We start from the raw sequence: 19,046 nt of genomic DNA on the forward strand, positions 1-19,046 counted from the left end.
TCTACATCCTGTCTCTAGTGTCTGTGGGGCCCTCTGTCAGTCTCCCTTTGACTCTGGCTAGAAAAATGACCTGTGACTTTTTCTTGGATTTCTCCATCAGATTCATTCTGGTACATTTTAAAAATCTGTTTTAGAGAGTGTTTATAGGGTGGAGAGCTGTGTACTGTTTCTTGCTATTTCACCATCTTTGCCTGGCCTGCCTACTCTAATCCCCTGCCTTTTCCTGTTGAGCATTTTGCTCTTCCAAACCCAAGCCTTGCTTAGTCTTCCCGTTTGTGGCCCTGTCCTATAGACCTGATGCTGAACAAAGCTGGACACAATCATGAAACTGCTAGCTAGGTCCACTATAATTTTTTTTTTTATATAGTCTCAGCTGGGTCCTTATTGCAGCAAGGCAATCCTTTTATAACTCCCTCATCTATTCACTATCCTACTCACCACAGGGGCTTTTTGAAAACTTTTCATTCAACTTCAAACTCCCTTATCCAGCTGAGAACCTTGCCTCAAATATCACTGAAAAAATTGAGCTATTCTCAGAGAATTTCTATTTTCTCCTATTCCTCATCTCATATCAGACAGATGCATTCTAACACTATCACCTTCCCACATTTCACATAAAGAAATGGTCTTATTTTATCTAAGGTAAGCCTTCTTACGTGAACAGGTGGTCCCATTTCATTTTCTCTATCAGATTTCTCCCTCTGTCTTCTCTGCTCTTTCATGAACCTTCAATAACTTGCTGTCTACAGGTTATTTTCATATTGACTACCATCATGTTGAAAAAACCCTCACTTCATCTATCATTCCATATCTCTCCTCAAGGAACTTACAATCTAATTGAGAAGACAACATGCAAACAAATAAATGCAAAGCAAGATAAATACAGTATAAATAGGAAATAAACAGCACAGGGAATGCACCAAGACTATATCTACTATGCTATGCTGATCTAATTTATTGCATCATAATTTTGTTTAGGTCTTACTTAAAACTAATTCTAGAAAACTAGAAAAAAGAAATTTCTCCTGATTTATAATGTTCAGTTCAGTCCAGCAAACCCTTATTAATGAGCTGTATTCTTGGTGTTGAATATATAAAAGCAAAACTGAAACAGTCCTTGTTCTGGAGGAGCTGATATTCTGTTGAAGGAAGGAGCATGTATACAAATATAGAACAAAGAAAACTGAGAAGAGACAGAATACTAACAAATGCAGGGGAATGGGACATGGTGGGATAAAGGATGGCTTAATGGATTACCTGAGTTGAATCTGGAAAAAAATAAACCAATGTGAGAGACAGCAATAAAGAGTACATTGGAGGAATTGCTTGCTTGAATGCACAGAGGCAGGAGAATAGACTCTTAAGTTTGGAGAGTATTTAGGAGTTCATTTTGGCTGAAATAAGGCATTCTTAAAATGTAGTAATATGAATAATTCTATCTTTTCTGATGATGAAAATAATGGAATATCTTAGGATAATAAAAGGCAATCTGTCTTATCACTCTCCTCTCCCTACAGGGTCAAGCTCTTGAACAAGCTATTATCAGTCAAAAACCACAACTGGAGAAGTTGATTGCTACCACTGCTCATGAGAAGATGCCATGGTTCCATGGGAAAATCTCTCGTCTTGAGTCTGAACAGATTGTCTTAATAGGGTCAAAAACAAATGGAAAGTTTTTGTGAGTATTTTTCTTCAGAAACATTGATGGCCAGTAGCAGTTCATTTTTTTCTATCTGTATGAATAGGATACTGAGCTAAGATGAGACCAATTAAATAACACCATGTGATGAGGTGTAAGCTTAAAGAGCTCTTGAAACTTATTTTTCAGGTAGTACTTTGTTGAGGATATATGAAAAACTCAAGTTTATGTTTTTCTCAATGTGATATTAAAATGAACTTTCTTTAGTGATAGCTAAAGAAAATATTATTCAGTCTTATTACATGCTTTTGATGTCACATATAGGTTGGTTAACATTCTGTACATAACATACATACATAGCATATTTTCATGATGCTTTTCCTAAATGATTTTTGGATTATGAACATATGGTGGCATGAAGCAACAAGAAGTGAAGAACAAAAAAAACACTTTTTGAATGATTCTTTTTAACATTTTATGAAAAGCACTCATATCTCATTAATCAGAATTGATGCAAGATGTGAGACTCATGACTTAAAAAAAGAGTATACATAGTAGGTGTAGTGGAATTAATCAGTTTCTTTACCCTTTTTCATATTAGGCCAAGTTAGAATTGAGTGAGTTGGATTGCAGTTTCTAATTCTTTTTAAGACAAGGATTTGGTTTTTGATTCCATAAAATCTGTGTATCTGAATTCTGTTATTACAAAGTTCTCTATAGTCGAAATTCCCCTGCAATAAAACAGCTCATTGCTTAAGCCAGTGTTTGCCAACTGCCAAAACTACTCTCACTATGGTAGCATATCTCTAGAGAGATGTTTTATTTCAGTGACATTTCCATTCAAAGTAGCTAATTCATGGGAGATAATTGCTTTGGCCTGATAAAAATTTGTGTTTACAAAAAAGTCATCATTTGAGGGGATGCCCATCAATTGGGGAATGGCTGAATAAGTTGTGGTATATGAATGTATTGGAATACTATTGTTCCATAAGAAATGAGGAGCAGGAGGTCTTCAGAAAAGCCTGGAAAGACTTACACGAACTGATGCTGAATGAAGTGAGCAGAACCAGGAGGACATTGTACAACAGTAACAGCACATTGTAACAGTAATAGCAACATTGCAACAGTAACAGCAACTCTGTGTGATGTCTTCGCTCTTCTTTGCAATGGAAGGTTTTAAGACAATTCCAAAAGACTCATGAGGGAAAATGTTATCCACATTCAGAAAAAGGAGTATGGAGTCTGAATGCAGATCAAAGCATACTATTTGTGCTCTTTTGTTTTTATTTCTTCTTTCTCATAGTTCCTCCCATTTTCTAATGTGAAAATATGTTTAGTATGAATATATATGTGGAGCCTATATCAGATTGCAGCTGTCTTAGGGTGGTGGGGGAGGGGAGGAGGAAAATTTGGAACTCAAAATTTTATGGAAGTGAAAGTTGAAAACCAAAAATTAATTTTTTAAAAAGACAACAAAAATTCATCTAAAATTTATAGATGTATATTAATTCATAAGTATGCATTATGCTATTGACACTAGCAAGTATCAATTCATATTAAGCTTTAAAAATTTATTTTTTGAAATAATTGAAAAATATATTTTAAATGAGACATAGCCATGATGTAATCAACTGAAGGGCAGCTTTATATTTATTAAGTTAAGAGATGGAGTTCAGTTCTGAATCTGATATATTTTAGCTTTAGGACTTTGGGAAAGTTACTTACCTTCTCAAGGTACTAGACACCTTCCTCAGATTATAATTACACAGTTGATGTTCTTCATCAGATGAAAGCATATGTATACCCAAATTTACTTGCATTCATGAAATCAATTTCTATACTTCTAAAATTTGTTATATATTTTTATTTAAAGAAATATAATTATCTTTCAATACTTTGTTGGTCTATGATCTCATCAATGTAGGTACTCTTCATAGTACAGATTACATTCATGTCTTCTCATCCTGTGTAACTCTCATCAGTATCTTTTTAAAAATTCTTTAGAGTATCCCCCCAACATACTGGTAGCCTCCTTCTAGGGCTCTTGATATTATATGAATAACAATAGAGTGTATGATTTGTTTTAACTATTTGTTTAACTATTATTCAATGACCAAATTAGCTTCTTTTTTGGTCATACATCTTTTTGATAGTATCTTTGACATAGATGCTTGTTCACACAGTTAAAAAATAGCCTGTGGCCTATTAACACTCACCATTGGGTGACCTGAAGTTTTATTTTCTCTGAGTTTTTAGCATTAAGTTATTTTCAGCCATATAGCAACACTATTAGAATATGGGTGTTAGAAAGAACTTTTTTTTTTTTTGAATGAGAAGTGTGGATCATTAGAATAGCTGCTCATCTATTGCTGAGCTAATTGCTGATAGCTAAATGCAATCAAAACTACTCTATCTTCTGGGAATTTTTCTCTAATATTCAACTTCTTCCTTTCAAATTGTTCTTTCCCTACTCTTTTCAAACTTGTCCAATTCTCCGCCATCCTTAAAAACAAAAAGAAAAAAAAACCTTTAGTAAACCATACCATACCATCAAACTATTATTCTCTCTCTTTTTTCTCTTTCTAAAATTCTCTATACTCTGTGTCTCCATTTCTTCTCTTCTCACTCAGTCCTTTCCAATTTAGCTTCTGATTTCATCACTCAACTGAAACGTCTCTTTGTAGAGTTACCAAGTGATCTCTTAATTCCTCCATCTGATCGTCTTTTCTGTTTTCAGTCGTCTTGACCATCCTGATGCATTTGATATTGTTGACGACTTTCTTTTACTGGTTATTCTCTTCTCCTTGGGTTTTTGTGATATTACTCTCTCTTGAATCTTCTCTTTTTCATCTTACTGATTCTTTTCTGGGTCATCATCCCAGATGTCATTATAGCATACCCCCAGTTCTGTATATTCTCTAAGGTTCTAGCCAAGGCCCTCTTTTCTTCTAGATCACCCTATATTAATTTATACCTTTTTATACTTATTTGGTAACCTCATCAGCTCCCAAGGATTTAGCTATTATCTTTGCACAGATGACTCTCAAATATATATATATGTATATACATATACATATATGTATACATACTATATACACACACACATATATACGTGTGTGTGTGTGTGTGTGTGTGTGTGTGTGTATACTGCTCTAGTCTCTGTGCTAAATCACCTACTGGACATTTCAAACTGGATGTCCTAGAGACTTGTTGAACTCACCAAAGTAAAATGATTGTCTTTTTTCCAAGACTTATCCCTCTTTCAAAATTCCTGTTTCCATCAACAGCACCATGGTCACTCTAATCTCCCAGGTTCATAACCATGGCATTATCCTGGTTCTTATCATCTCATATATGCAATCAATTGTCAATCTTGTCATTTGATCCTTCACAATATCTCTCACTTCTTACAGATTGTCTCCACTCACACAGGTAGCACCTTAGTTAAGGCCCTCATAATTTCTTGCCTAGATTGTTGCAGTAGCCTCCTAACTCATCACTGACTCCACTACATCTATAGTGGCCAAAGAAATTTTCCCAAGTGTAACATCTAACCATGAGACCTCCCTATTCAACCAACTACGGTGGCCTCCTATTGCCTATAGGATAAAATATAAATTCCTTTATTTAACTATTAAAGCCCTAGACCACCTGACCCCAATCTACCTATCCCATTGGGCAGTCCCTCAGCTATTCTGAGCTGGCCAATTTAGTCTTCTCTCTGCTCCTCACACAGGACATTCTATCACTTCCATGCCTTTGCAATGGTCATCCCACATTCTCACATGTCTAGAATTTGTTCCTTTCTCACTTCTACCTCATATAGTCCTTTAAGATATATCTTAAACATCATCTTCTGAATGAAGGGTTTTTTTAGTCTCCCAACCCTCAAATGCTGGTGTTTTCCACTGAAACTAAATTATATTTAACTACTTCATACACATTTGAGCACTTAATGCTATATATATATATATATATATATATATATTTCTATATGTGCTTGTTATTTCCAACATTAAAATTATATGCTTCTTGTGAGTAGAGATTGTTTCATTTTTTGTACTTGTATTCCCAGCATCTAGAAAAAATGTCTGGCACATGTTTGGTGTGAGTGCTCAACAGATGTTGTTGTTAAGTTGTTTCAGTTATGTCTGACTCCTCGTGACCCCATTTAGTCTGTTTTTGACAAAGGCAGTGGAATAATTTGCCATTAACTTCTATAGCTCATTTTGCAGATGAGGAACTGAGATAAACAGGGTTAAGTGACTTGGCCAGGATCACATAGCTAGTGTCTGGGGCAAGGTTTGAACTCACAAAGATGAGTCTTCCTGACTCCAGGTCTGGTACTCTATCCACTGAGTCACCTAGCCACCCATTTAATAAATGTATGTAGATTGATTTATATGCCTTTTCTAAGAATCTTTTTTGTCCCCTGGTTTATCCTGTGTTTGATATAAATGAGAAGAGGATCATTTACCAAAGTTATTGCTTGCATGGTCTATTAAGGAATCTTGAAGGAGAATGGCAGTTTTGGTTGTTGGAAAGTCTTCCTGTCATGACTTCAGTATTTAATCTAAGGAACTTGTCCTCTGTAAATTGAATCTCAAACATTTGCTTCCACCTGTTATAGGGTATTTTGTAGAAGAGAAAAAGCACCGACCTTGTGAAAGATGGTCTCTGGTTTGTGGATCTTTGTAGATCTCAGAGTTACCCAATTAAAATGAAAGCAATGTTAGGGATTGTTTTTATTATTGTTTTAGGTCTTTTAGGAAATAACTATTTAATAGTTATTTAGTTTTTAGAGTAGTTAGAGAAATGAGAAACTTCGGGAAATTATGATAATTTCATTCCAAAAGTTCAAACTTCTTAGCATTCCTGTTCAGGCTTTCCAAATATATATATATATATATATGTGTGTGTGTGTGTGTGTGTGTGTGTGTGTGTGTGTGTGTGTGTGTGTGTGTGTGTGTGTGTGTATATGTTTATATCTTAGCATTTCACAACAGGAAAATAAGAGATTGCTCCAATCCAAGGCAGACTCTTCTCACCATGTTTGAAATGCCCATACTTATACCTTGCCTCACAATCAGGGAGAAGGATTAACTTTTGAGCCTAACTCTTATTAGAGGGAGACTCTTCCAACTGCTATATTTGGAGACAGAATCAATGTAATAATACAATTTTCCATGCTCTCCTCTTTTCTCCATTTCTGACCCTACGGTAAACCCATTTAACTCTCTACTGTCTTCCTCTCTTTAATCCCTAAATCCTTTATCATTTCACATTTATGCCCTGACAAGCCTCATTATTAGATCCCTTCCACCATTTATTGCTTTTGCCTCTACCCACATCCTACTGAGCAAAAGTAGAGAAAGTCATATAACTATTCTGACTGGGTCAACTACAAATTTATGTTACACAAGCTCCACTGGGCTCACACTGCTAACAAGCAATCCTTATATCCTTGTCTTATCAACTTGCTATCCCACTCTCTGCAGATGCTCTTCCAAACTTTTCATCCCTCCTCAAACCTCCCATGATTCCCCATGTTCCCACCATTTCAGATGAGAACTTCAATTCATATCTTATAGATAAAATTGAGGCTATTTGCAGAGAACTCTCTTTTCTCCCCTCTTTATTATTTCCTATCAGCCAGTTTTTATGCCATCATCTCCTCCTTCACCCATGTCTGACATGATGAGATGATCTTGCTCCTTACTCTCTACCTGCTCAAGCAATCTCATTCCATCCTGTTTATTCTAACAAATTAACCCTTCTCTTCCCCATTCTATTACTTATTTTCAGTCTCTCCCTGTCTATTTTCATTCCCTGCTGCCTTCAAACATGCCCATGTTTCCCCATTCTGAAAAGAAAAAAAAGCGACCCTCGCTTGATTCTTTCATTTCTGTTACCTATATCACTTTGGTCCTTTGTAGCTAAACTGCTCAAAAATGTCACCTATAACAGATACCTCCACTTTCCATCCTCTCATTCTCTTCTTAATCCCTTACAATCAGCTTTCAGCCATAATCATTCTGCCAAAACTTTTCCATCAAAGTTACTAGTGATCTCTTAGTTGCCAAATCCGATGACCTTTTCTAAATCCCCATTCACTTTGATCTCTCTACAGCCTTTGATAATGTTGTTCACTCTCATCCTTGATACTCCCTTCTCTGTTTTGGTTTTCCTCTTACCCATCTGTTTCTTTACTGGATCCTCATCCAGAGCATATCCACTAACTATAGGTGTCATACAGTTCTGCCCTGGGCCCTCTCCTTTTCTCCCTCTATATTACTTCATTTGGTGATCTCCTAGCTCCCATGGATTTAGTTGCCATCTCTATGCTGGTGAGTCTTAAATCTACCTATTCTGACTCATCCTGTCTGCTGACCTCCAATCTCATATCTCCAGCTGCCTTTTAGATATCTTAAACTGCCCCAAACAGAACTCCTTATCTCTCCCTAAATGCACCTCTTCTTCTAACTTTCTTATTAGTGTTGAAAGCAATACCTCCCTCTGATATCTTCAGGCTTGCAAGTAAGGAATCAACCTTGATTCCTCATTATCTTTAACCCCCTACTCCCAAATCCAATCTCTTGGCAACGCCTGTTGATTTCACTTTTGTAATATCTCTTCAATAGTCCCCCTTTTCTCTTCTGACACTACCACCACTCTGCTGCAGACCCTCAGCACCTCATACCTGGACTATTGCAATAAACTACTAGTGAGTTTGCCTTAAATCTTTCCTCGTTGCAATCCATCTTCCACTGAGCCATCAAAGTGATTTTTTCCAAAGTTCAGGTCTCACCATGTCACTATGTCTCAAACTCAAGTGGTTCCCTGTCACCTCCAGGACTGAATATAGAATCCTCTGCTTGATATTTAAAGCCTGTCATAGCCTAGCCCTTTTCCATCTTATATCACTTACTCTGTGATCCAGTGACACTGGTGTCCTGGCTGTCCCCCATGCCTAGAATATTTTCCCTTTTAAACTCTGTCTGTTGTCTTCTCTGGCTTCCTTTAGGTCCCAATTGCAATCCTGTCTTTTACAAGAAGTCTTTCCCAATCACTCTTAATATTAATGCTGTCTCTCTTTGTTAATTATTTCTTATTTATCCTGTAGAGAGCTTGTTTGTATATATTTGTTTGCATGTTGTTCTCTCTCTGCCCCCATTAGATTGCAAGATCCTGGAGGACAGGGGCTGTCTTCTGCCTATTTTGTCTTTCCATCACTTAGCACAGTGCTTGGCACATAGTAGGTGCTTAATAAAAGTTTATAGGTTAATTTCTCATCAGTCCTTCGTTCAGTTGTGTCCTTGATTGTGTTCACAAGGAGGGGGCACATTCCTTGATTTCAAATGAGGTCCCATTTCATGGGTATTACCTCTCATTTTCCTCTTCCCTTTACCATTATTTTACAAGGGTTGAGGCTCAATAGGAGGTAAGGAAATGGGTGACCTTAAATCTCATTTTCTATATTTCCTTTGAGATTCTATTTTTGACATTCTTCTCAACAACTGAGATCACAGTTTTGCATTTGTCACAAAGGAGAAGTAGACCAGAGTTTCTCTAAAATTAGAGGGAAAAACAGCTTCATGCAGCATATGTCTTAGTTTTTCTATCCATTGGATTCACTGAAAGGCAACCACATTGTATTTTCTTTCAGTATTTTTGAAGATGTTTTGGTATACATGGATAAAATACATTGAATCTCATTTTTAATTGTTCATTCTCCTCAACCCCCCAAATGAAGTCTCTCATTAGTGTTAATAACACTGTTTCTACTATAATCTAAAAGACTACTACTGTACTTCCTTATCATGGGTTTTTCTTCTTCCTGTTCCTCATTGTGCACTGGGGCATTTATTTTTACTTTGTGGTTGTAAGTTCTGTTTTAGAATGAGTGGCAGGCATGTGTGTGCCTCTGATAAAGTTACTAGATTTGGCATTAAAGGATTCACATAGTGCGAGTGCGTGCGTATATATGTGTGTGCTCATTGATAGTTCACCTCTACATTTATTACTCTTTCACAACATTTATCACTCTTTCATCGTGCTTTTGCATTGGAAAAAAGCAATTTAAAAACACTGAAACAAGATTTGACTGTTTTTGTTGAATTATTATGAAAAATGAACTCAATATTAAATTCTTACTATATTCAACACTTCAGATACAACTCTGATAGTCTAACTTTTTCAAATGTCAACATTTTAAGGAACGTGCGGAAAATACCAGTATGTCAGGGCCTATCCAAGATGAGAAAAGCTCTAGAAATACCTCAGAAGGAACCATGATCAAGAAAACCAAAGAGACTATAAACTCTTCCATTCAGTTCAGGACTGCACAGAAAGACAACAGCAATCCTGTACTTTGGGGCAGAGATCAGATATGGGAGGTGGAAAGCAAAGTAACAAGTAGCTCAGTCCTACAGCAAGGACTGGGATCAGATCAATGCCCAGAAAAATAGATGTGACCCAGGGATCTCATCCTCATCTTTAGAAAAATAGCAAAGTTTTGGCAGCCTATATTCAATCCCACAATTAGATAGCCTGGGCCCTATACGGAATCTAGGAAGCCTGGGCTTGAACCAAAACAACAAGTAGAAGCCAGACAATTCCTGCAAAAGACAGAGCCTCTTCTTAGTCACTAAATTCAGGATTGAGCAAGACCTACCCACACCATCAAGGTGTAAAAAAAAAAGTTTTGCATAAGCACAATTTCTCCAAATAGAAACTTATAGTCCCTGGAACAATATAGTTAAGATAGCATTCATTAAAATTGAGTAAGACCTCTACCCAAACCTTAAAACATGACAGCGTAATATGTGTAACCTTGAGTAAATCACAGAACTGCCCCCAATTCCTCAAGCATAAACAATTAGGGGATTTCACCTGATGACCTTTTAGGTCCTTACTAACTCTACGTCCTTGGATTCCATGAACTTTACCTTTAATATCTAGGAGTATCTTGCCTATTTTCTTTTCTTTATTGAAATAACCAAATAGAACGATGATCTCATTGATTCAGAATTTTCTTTCAGAGATGTAGATTGCAACTGATCCATGCCAGTCTATTTTGTTTGATAGGCATTTCTTTCCAGAAGTTTACAGGGAGTCAATCCAATATGCTAGAGGTCTTCTTTACTTTCCCTTATATCAAGAGAGTATCAGTATAGTACCCTTTATATTCGCCTGTGTTATCCTTCCCTTTCCCCATGTGAGTAGCCCAACTTTTACTCCTGTTTTTCGTCAGAATTCTTTGTTGGTTGTATGTTGCAGTCTGCTTTTACCCACTGGATCTTGATGAGACTGGGGTAACTAGTGATGTAATCAAGAGTGGAGAGAGAGAGAGAGAGAGAGAGAGAGAGAGAGAGAGAGAGAGAGAGAGAGAGAGAGAGAGGAGAGAGAGAGAGAGAGAAAGAGAGAGAGAGAGAGAGAGAGAGAGAGAGAGAGAGAGAGAGGAGAGAAAGAGAGAGAGAGAGAGAGAGAGAGGAGAGAAAGAGAGAGAGAGAAGAGAGAGAGAGAGAGAGAGAGAGAAGAAAAATAGAATGGAATTAGTAATCACCTACAATACAGTTAGCAATCATAACAGTATATGTGGATGGGACAAACTCATCCATAAAAGGGAAAGGGATAACAGAATAGATTAGAAACCAGAATCTAACAATATATTGTTTCCAAGAGACACATTTGGAACAAAAAGATACAAACAGCAGATTCAGAATGCCCTTCTTTCTTTTGGTTACCCTGTGGTCTGGTCAGAGTCTGCCTCCACAAATTGGACTTCAAATTATTAAGTTCATTCAATCATTTAAAGCCCTTAGAAGTATGAATAGTTTGCCCAGCCAACTGAGGAGTTCTTTCTTGACTGAATCAAATACTCTCTTCATAAGAGAGTCATAATGATAGAGATATGTTTTATTTACACCGCAAAACTTCATCATGTATGATTACATCAGCTGAGCAGGGGAGGAAAATTTCCTCTCTCTCACTTGAATTAATGGAACATTTTTTATGGTTATTCAGAGAACTTCAAATCACTGGTTTTTCTGATGGAGTTTTTCAGATTTTTTCATCTCCATCTTACAGTTCATTTAATTTAAATTCAGAGAATTACTATGCTTTGCTCAAGACACATAAAGTAGTATTGGACTTGATCCCAGGAGATCCAGGTTAGAATCTTATGGTAGACACTAGTTGTAGGACCATCAACAAGGAGCAACCTCTGGAGCCTCAGTTTCTTGATCTCCAAAGTTTGCATAATAATACTTACAATTCTGATTGAATAAAAATTGTTTCAGGAAATGGACTGATTTTTGTTTTTACTTCATATCTTTAGCACCCATTAGCATGGTTATTATAAGGAAAGTGCTTTGTAACCTACATTTGAACTATTATGGTTATAACCAGTTAGGTAGAGATTGTAGTTGTATTAATTGGAATATCAGATTTTTAGTAGTGAAAATAATATTATCAAGACATACAAACTTCACCTGTATCAAAGATGGAATAAATAGTAAGAAGCAAATCTAGCATAGCTATGTTCTTAATTCATCTTCACTTCTTGTTATCAGAGTGATCTGAGTGGTATTGTCTGCATGTCTGAAATTGATATGTGTTGTAGCAAATTTAATTTTGGTTTTTTATTTACACAGTCAGGCATTTTACATTATATACTCTACACATAAGTTAAATAAATAAGGTAATAGTTTACAACCTTTGGTACTCCTTTTTTAATCAGAAGCCAATTAATTGTTCCATTTTTGGTTCTAAACGCTGTTTCTTGGCCCACATACCATTTCCTCAGAAGGCAAGTAAGATCATGTGGTACTCCTGTCTATTTGAGAACTTGCATATTTTGTTGTGATCCATGCAAAGTCAAAGGCTTTAGTGAGGTCAATGAAGCAGAAGCAGATTTTTTTGTGTGTGAAACTTCTTTGCTTTTTACATAATTCAGTGAATGTTTGGCAATTTTTTTCTCTGCTTCCTCTGCCTCTTTGAAAACCAGCCTGTTCTTCTGGTAATTCTCTGTTCACATATTGCTGCAGTCTAGCTTGCATAATCCTAAGCATAACCTTGCAAGCACGTGAAATGAGCACAATCATATGGTAATTTGAATCCTTTTTGGCATTGACCTTCTTTAGGACTGGGATGTAAAATGATCTTTTTCTATCCAGCAACCACTGCTGGGTTTCCCAAATTTGCTGGCATATTGAGTGCAGCACTTCGACAGCATCATCTTTTAAATAGCTTAGCTAGAATTCCATCACCACTAGTAGCCTTATTGTTAACAATACTTCCTAAGGCCCCACTTGACTTAATTCTCCAGGTTTTCTGACTCTAAATCAATCACCATCCCATCATGGTTATCGGTGATATTTAGATCTTTCTTCTTGTAAGTCACCTAAACATTTACAAGGATGGAGGGGACCATTTCATCTTTGCATCTTAAACCAACCTGTTTACACTTCTTTTATTTTCTTTTTTAACAAACTATCAGCCTGACACTTGTTTTCTGTTTTCTGACATGAATGTTGATTTTTGTGACCATTCTTCATGTTTCTCTAGAGTGACAAGATACTTGAAGACATTTAGCTATTTCTGTGTCCTCCTATCTCAAGTTAACTATCATTAATAAGTTTAAATCTTTGAGTTGCCTGAAACACATAAAATAATTACAGTATTGAAATCCCGTTGTTAATTACAATATTTTGGGAAGTGCTTGAAGTCATTTTTCCCCTTTATGTATCTGTTTTCTTCTTGTAGAATGAGGGAATAAAGCTGGATTATCCTGGTGTCCTTATGACTAATTTTCTTTGGTTCTATGATTTTTATTTTGTAAAATTTAAGGGTTTGGAAGGATGGAAAAAATTAAGTTGATTCTAGGGAATGAGTAGAGACTTTGGAGTCAGAAGACCTTACTTAACTCCCACTGCTACTACTTTCTACTTGTGTGACTTTGGACAAGCCACTTAACCTCTTTGGGCTTCAGTTTTCTCCTCTGTAAAATAATGGAGATAGATTAGGTAACCTCTGGGATCTGTTCCAGCTCCATATGTCTATAATCCTATGAGATGATAATCCATTGGAACACTGGACCTGACCTGGAGTTTGACAAACGTGAATTCCAAATCTCCATCATTCTGTTGTTCATTCATTCATTCCAAGAACCTGAATAAAGGCAATTTACAGTGACTGTGAGTATGTATAACTTTTTGTTTGTTTATTTTAGAATACGAGCAAGAGACAACAATGGATCATATGCTCTCTGTTTACTCCATGAAGGAAAAGTTCTACATTATCGCATTGATAAAGATAAAACAGGAAAACTCTCTATCCCTGATGGAAAAAAGTTTGACACTCTTTGGCAGGTATGAAGTAACATGGTTACCCCATTGGCTAAAATCAGTCCTCATTTAATCTCTTGGATAGAAAATAAGAGTGATGACTAAACCTTGTAGTTTGTTCTGTTGTCTGATGTGCTACTTATATGTCATGGGGCTTAAATTTATATGCCTTCTATTTCAGTTTCTTCATTCATAAGGAAGAGATAATAGATTATAAACTCCTATAAAGTAAGGGGTATCACTTTTTAATTCATCCTAACTGATTTTTAGGCAAATAGAGAAGTGTGTGTGTGTGTGTGTGTGTGTGTGTGTGTGTGTGTACATCTGTATATCACAAATTAACATAATTTTCACTGTTTGACAGGCTAGGCAAGTTAGATTTCATTCTTCTCCTAAGATTCTCAAGTTCCCTTAAGGGAACTGGGGGATTTCTAAGATATCTACAAATGGGTTCAGGCCCACCTATGGTATTCGTTCAGTTGAAAGGGATGATCCCTTGCACTTCATTTTCGTTTAGCTGTAGACAGTTGGATTCACTTTTACAAAGAAAAAGAAAGTAAGAGTGGTGGTTAAACCATGTAGTTTCTTTATTCTGTTGTCAAAGATGTAATCACAAATATACAAACTTACTCCTCAATGTGGCATAATGAATAATACATAGGAGGTCGGTTATGAAGGGCTTTGAATTCCAGGGCATTTTGAATTTGATCCTGGAGGCAATCAGAAACCACTGGAGTTTATTGAGTAGAAGAGGTGGTGAAATTACCAGATATGCATTTGAGGAAAGTCAGTTTAGTGACTAAATGAAGAATGGATTGGAGGGGGAAGAGACTTGAGATAGACAGACTCACCAACAGGCTGTTCTGACATCAGCATGCACTATCTGGGTACAATGGAGAGAGAACTGGGTCTAAAGTCAGAAAGATTCATCTTCCTAAGTTCAAATCTGGCCTCAGACACTTTCTAGATGTGTGACCCTGCACAAATCACTTTAACCCTGTTTGCCTAAGTTTGTCATTTGCAAAATACCATGGAAAAGGACATGGCAAATACTAAACCCCAAAATGTTGCCATGAAGAGTCAGATGTGACTAAAACAACTGAACAACAACAACAAATACAAGTATCTGGTTAGTGCTATGATTCAAAATCCAGTCCTCCATTTCCAGATCTAAATATTATTTACTTGGTGCCTCTTCAGATTTACCCAGGATACTTGAAACTAATTTTATGGCCTTATTTTATTACCTTCTGCACCTGAGTTTCCTTGTCTGTAAAATTAAGAGGTTAATCTGGGTGATTTCTAAGGCCCATTCCAACTCCGAGGATCAAGATAGAGACTAGAGCTGTGAGTTTGTTGGTGAGGGCTGAAATGAGGAGGGAAAAACAGACCTCATTGATATCCTAAGTTCTTGCAGCTCTCCCTTTTAAGAAGGGATATTTAATATGGAGAATAGTGTCTATGTGTACGTTGGGGTTAGATGGGGAGAATGGGGTGCTTCGTAGATTTAAATCTGGAAGGAAGGAGGAGAAAGGGAATAAGCACTGGTTAAGCACTTACCACTATTCTAAGTGCTTTACAAAAATTATTTTTAGTAACTAAATAATATTATTAAATTATATATAGGGTATATAAATTAACTAAATATTATTATCTTGTTAATAAAACCAAATCATGCTAAAATAGTACCATAGCATTTATAATGAAAATAAACCGTTCTGGGAATTAGTGGATAAAAACTTTGAATTGGAGTAGTAGATTCATATTTGTGGAATCTGCTGCCATCTATAGCTTGAATGTATATTTAGTTTAAACAAAGAGGCAACAAATGTTGGAAGCATCTGAAATTCCACTTTTGATTTTGGTCCTTTCCCCCTTTTTCAAAGAATGATGGAAATAAATTGTGAGTAACTTTATAGTTGTTTGGAGTGAAAGTTTTCATTAAGAAAAATGCTTTATTAGGGTTTGTTCACACCAGCTTCTTATTTTCATTCTGCAACCAAGATAAAAACACATACTATTCTTCATATTATGTCTATTCACATTTCTAAATATGGGGAAAACATTTCCAGGAAATCAATTCTAAAACAAGCTCCAGGCAGTCTGACTGTAAGGTACTCTATCAATATTGTCATCATCATTAATTATTATTTTGTTGCTGTCAATAGTAATACATTTATATAATGCTTTAAGATTTACGAAGTGCTTTTCTCACCATAGCCCCATGAGAGATAATAAAAGTAAACTCTCAGGAAATCAAAATATTTGCACCTGGGGAAAATGAGTGTTTATATATGATTCTGTCTTTTCAGTAGTGTACCTGAAGAATAAAGAGTTAATTCATTAGCAAAAACTTATCCTTCAATATTAAACAAAAGCAACCCTGTGATTCTTTTGCATGTTTGCTTCATACATGCTCCTTACCTTTGTAGATCGTTTAATGAACTGCTATAGTCAAACACACATACATATATGTACATATAAACACATATAGTATACACATATACATAATATACACACACACATTTGCGTGATGAGCTTCATGAATTTAAGCTATGCTGGTTCCCAGATGACAGTCATATGTAGCACCAATGTGATATTCGCAGCACCTACAATGGCCATGAATATCCCAGCACAATTCTGAATTGTGAAATACAACAGATTCTCCACATGGAAGACAGAACCAAAACATTTATTAAGACACCAGAAAACCAAATCCATCATAGTAACAAAATCTATACACAATGACAGTACAGAGAACAACACCGTCCCCAAATCTTTCCCCTCTAGGCTTCCCACAAACCAGGTGGCTTAAACAAATCTCAAGCAGGCTTCCCTTAAACAAAATGCCCTTCTTATACTCACAGCCAGCTGTGGGCTTGCCAACATCCTTCAGCTCTGATTATTCTCTCACTAATTTCCTCTCAGCTCTGCTCTAGCTCTGCCTCTTCCTGTTCCCCCCTTTCACTCATTCATCAAATTCCTCCCACCACAGTTTCCATGTGACTCAGACTGCCATGTGATCCAGGCAGGTCACATGGACGTATTAAAGAATGGGAAAGATCTCCCCATTTAAATTACCATTGTAACATACAGTGTTTTACTAAACCAATACTCAGTTTTTCTAATTTAACAGGACCTGTTAGAACTTGCATTTGACTGGCATCATCTTTAAAAACCTGTATAACTCCACAACATTATGAATCTTTTTTTGTAGAATTCTAATGAATGAACTACTATTTATTTATTGTTATCCCAAAAGGATGTTTTCTAATTGACAAATCAGTAGTAACCAGCATTTTAATGATAACGTGTCAGTCAATATCATTCTAATGTTTCATCACACAAACCTTAAACCAAGACCAAATTGTAGTCACGTTTTGACTCTCAGGTGCAGGCCTGAGCCTTCTGACCCTTAATTATCATTGAACTGCATGAGGATAGTAATTATTACTGATGTCTTGGTCTAAAAATATAGTTTATAAATTTCCTGACATATAAATTTTCTGGGTTATGTTTAGAGATGTAACATTGTGAGCCATTTACAGTTCCATAATATAGATTATAGACTGTGCATTTTAACAGTGACATTTGAAAAGAAGCTTAATCTGATTTGTGTTGATTGACTTTTGAGCATATTGCAAAATTTTTAAGGTTAAAAAAGCAATTTTTCACTAGATCAGTTCTCTAGGACATTTAATAGAAAGAAATAAATAAAATGGGTGAGGATATTATTTTCAGCAAGGATTCAGCATTTTTTCCAGCAATGAAAACAGAGTCTGTGGTTTATGTATATCTACTGGAGATAAATTTTCTCTGCTCAAAGTTCAGGGCTGGTCTCTCTCTTAGAAGAAAGGAATAAGCCACTCTCTAGGTTATTATGGAGATGAACTGTTCCTTAAAAAAAAATAAGGGAGGGAATTTTAGGAATTTGGCAGAATAAAGTAGAATATTTCCTAGCTCTCCCAAATTCCCCCACAGGCAATTTAAAATAATACCCCAAAGTGAACTTTGAGCAGCAGAAATAACTAAGCAGTAGTCCAGCCTAAGACAACTTGAGAAGATGCTAGGAAAGAGATGACCTCCTGGGATAGTGGTCTGGCCTGATTAAAGTATAAATGTCTCTGGGCAGATATGATGAATCAACAAATAACAAGCCCTGGGGACTCTGTGAGAGGCAGCCTCAGCTTCAGGAACTTATAGACAGCATGGGGCTCAGACAGTTGATTGGGAAGATTCCAGGGCCCTCCACTGGGGCTATACATGGGACCCAGATGCACTGATCAGACACAGTCTGGCACTGACAGGAGAGCAGAGTCCCTGGTTTTGATTCTAGAACTTAGAGTGAGTTGAAGCTTGTAGCCATGGGAGGAACCACAAGGAGTAAGAGCATTTGTGATGACAGTATTGCTGGGAGTTCTGGTCTACAGTCAGGAGTGGAGAGGAATACTTGAGGTGAGGCCCCCAGATAGAGTTCAGAAAGCAACAGCATAAAAAACCTGAAACTTGAGACATCCCCCATACCTCAGGGCTATGGCCTGACTCTAAGAGAAAGTTAACAGCCAAAAAAATAAGCCACTGATAAAAAATGAGTAAGCAAAAGTGAAAGAACATACCATAGATTGCTACTATGATGACAGAGAAGATCTGGATTTGAGCTAAGAAGGTAGTGATGTTAAAACAGCTACTTCTGCTTCAAAGAAAAATCTCAAATAGTCACAAGCCCAAAAAGGGTGTTTGGATGAGTTTTTAAAAGGGATGACCTTAAAAATCAACCAAGGGAGGTTGAGGAAAAAATAGGAAAGAAAATAAGAGTAATTCAGGAAAATTGAGAAAATGATGAAAAGAAAGTCAGTGAATTAAAAAAAGAAAGATCCAGAACCTTATAGAAGAAAATAACTCCTTAAAACTTAGAACTGGGCAATGGGGAGCTAATGATAGTAGAAGACACCAAGAAATAATAAAATGAAAAAAATGAAAAATAGAAGAGAATGTAAAACATTTCATTAGAAAAACAACTGTCTTGAGTAACAGATCAAGGAGAGACAATATAAGAATTG

The 19,046-nt window shown here is 36.3% G+C and overlaps 1 protein-coding gene across 4 annotated transcripts in view; it reads left to right on the forward strand.

Moving 5' to 3' along the window:
• Positions 1–19,046, forward strand: part of SYK (spleen associated tyrosine kinase) — a 249,456-nt gene that overhangs the window by 182,608 nt on the left and 47,802 nt on the right. For all 4 annotated transcript variants that reach the window (XM_072611766.1, XM_072611782.1, XM_072611759.1 and 1 more), the window contains exons 3-4: positions 1,518–1,678; positions 13,872–14,010. In XM_072611766.1, the coding sequence (XP_072467867.1) occupies positions 1,518–1,678; positions 13,872–14,010 (300 nt within the window). The remainder of the gene's footprint in view (positions 1–1,517; positions 1,679–13,871; positions 14,011–19,046) is intronic.

This window comes from Notamacropus eugenii, chromosome 1 (assembly GCF_028372415.1).
Source record: "Notamacropus eugenii isolate mMacEug1 chromosome 1, mMacEug1.pri_v2, whole genome shotgun sequence".
Classification (NCBI taxonomy): Eukaryota; Metazoa; Chordata; class Mammalia; order Diprotodontia; family Macropodidae; genus Notamacropus; species Notamacropus eugenii.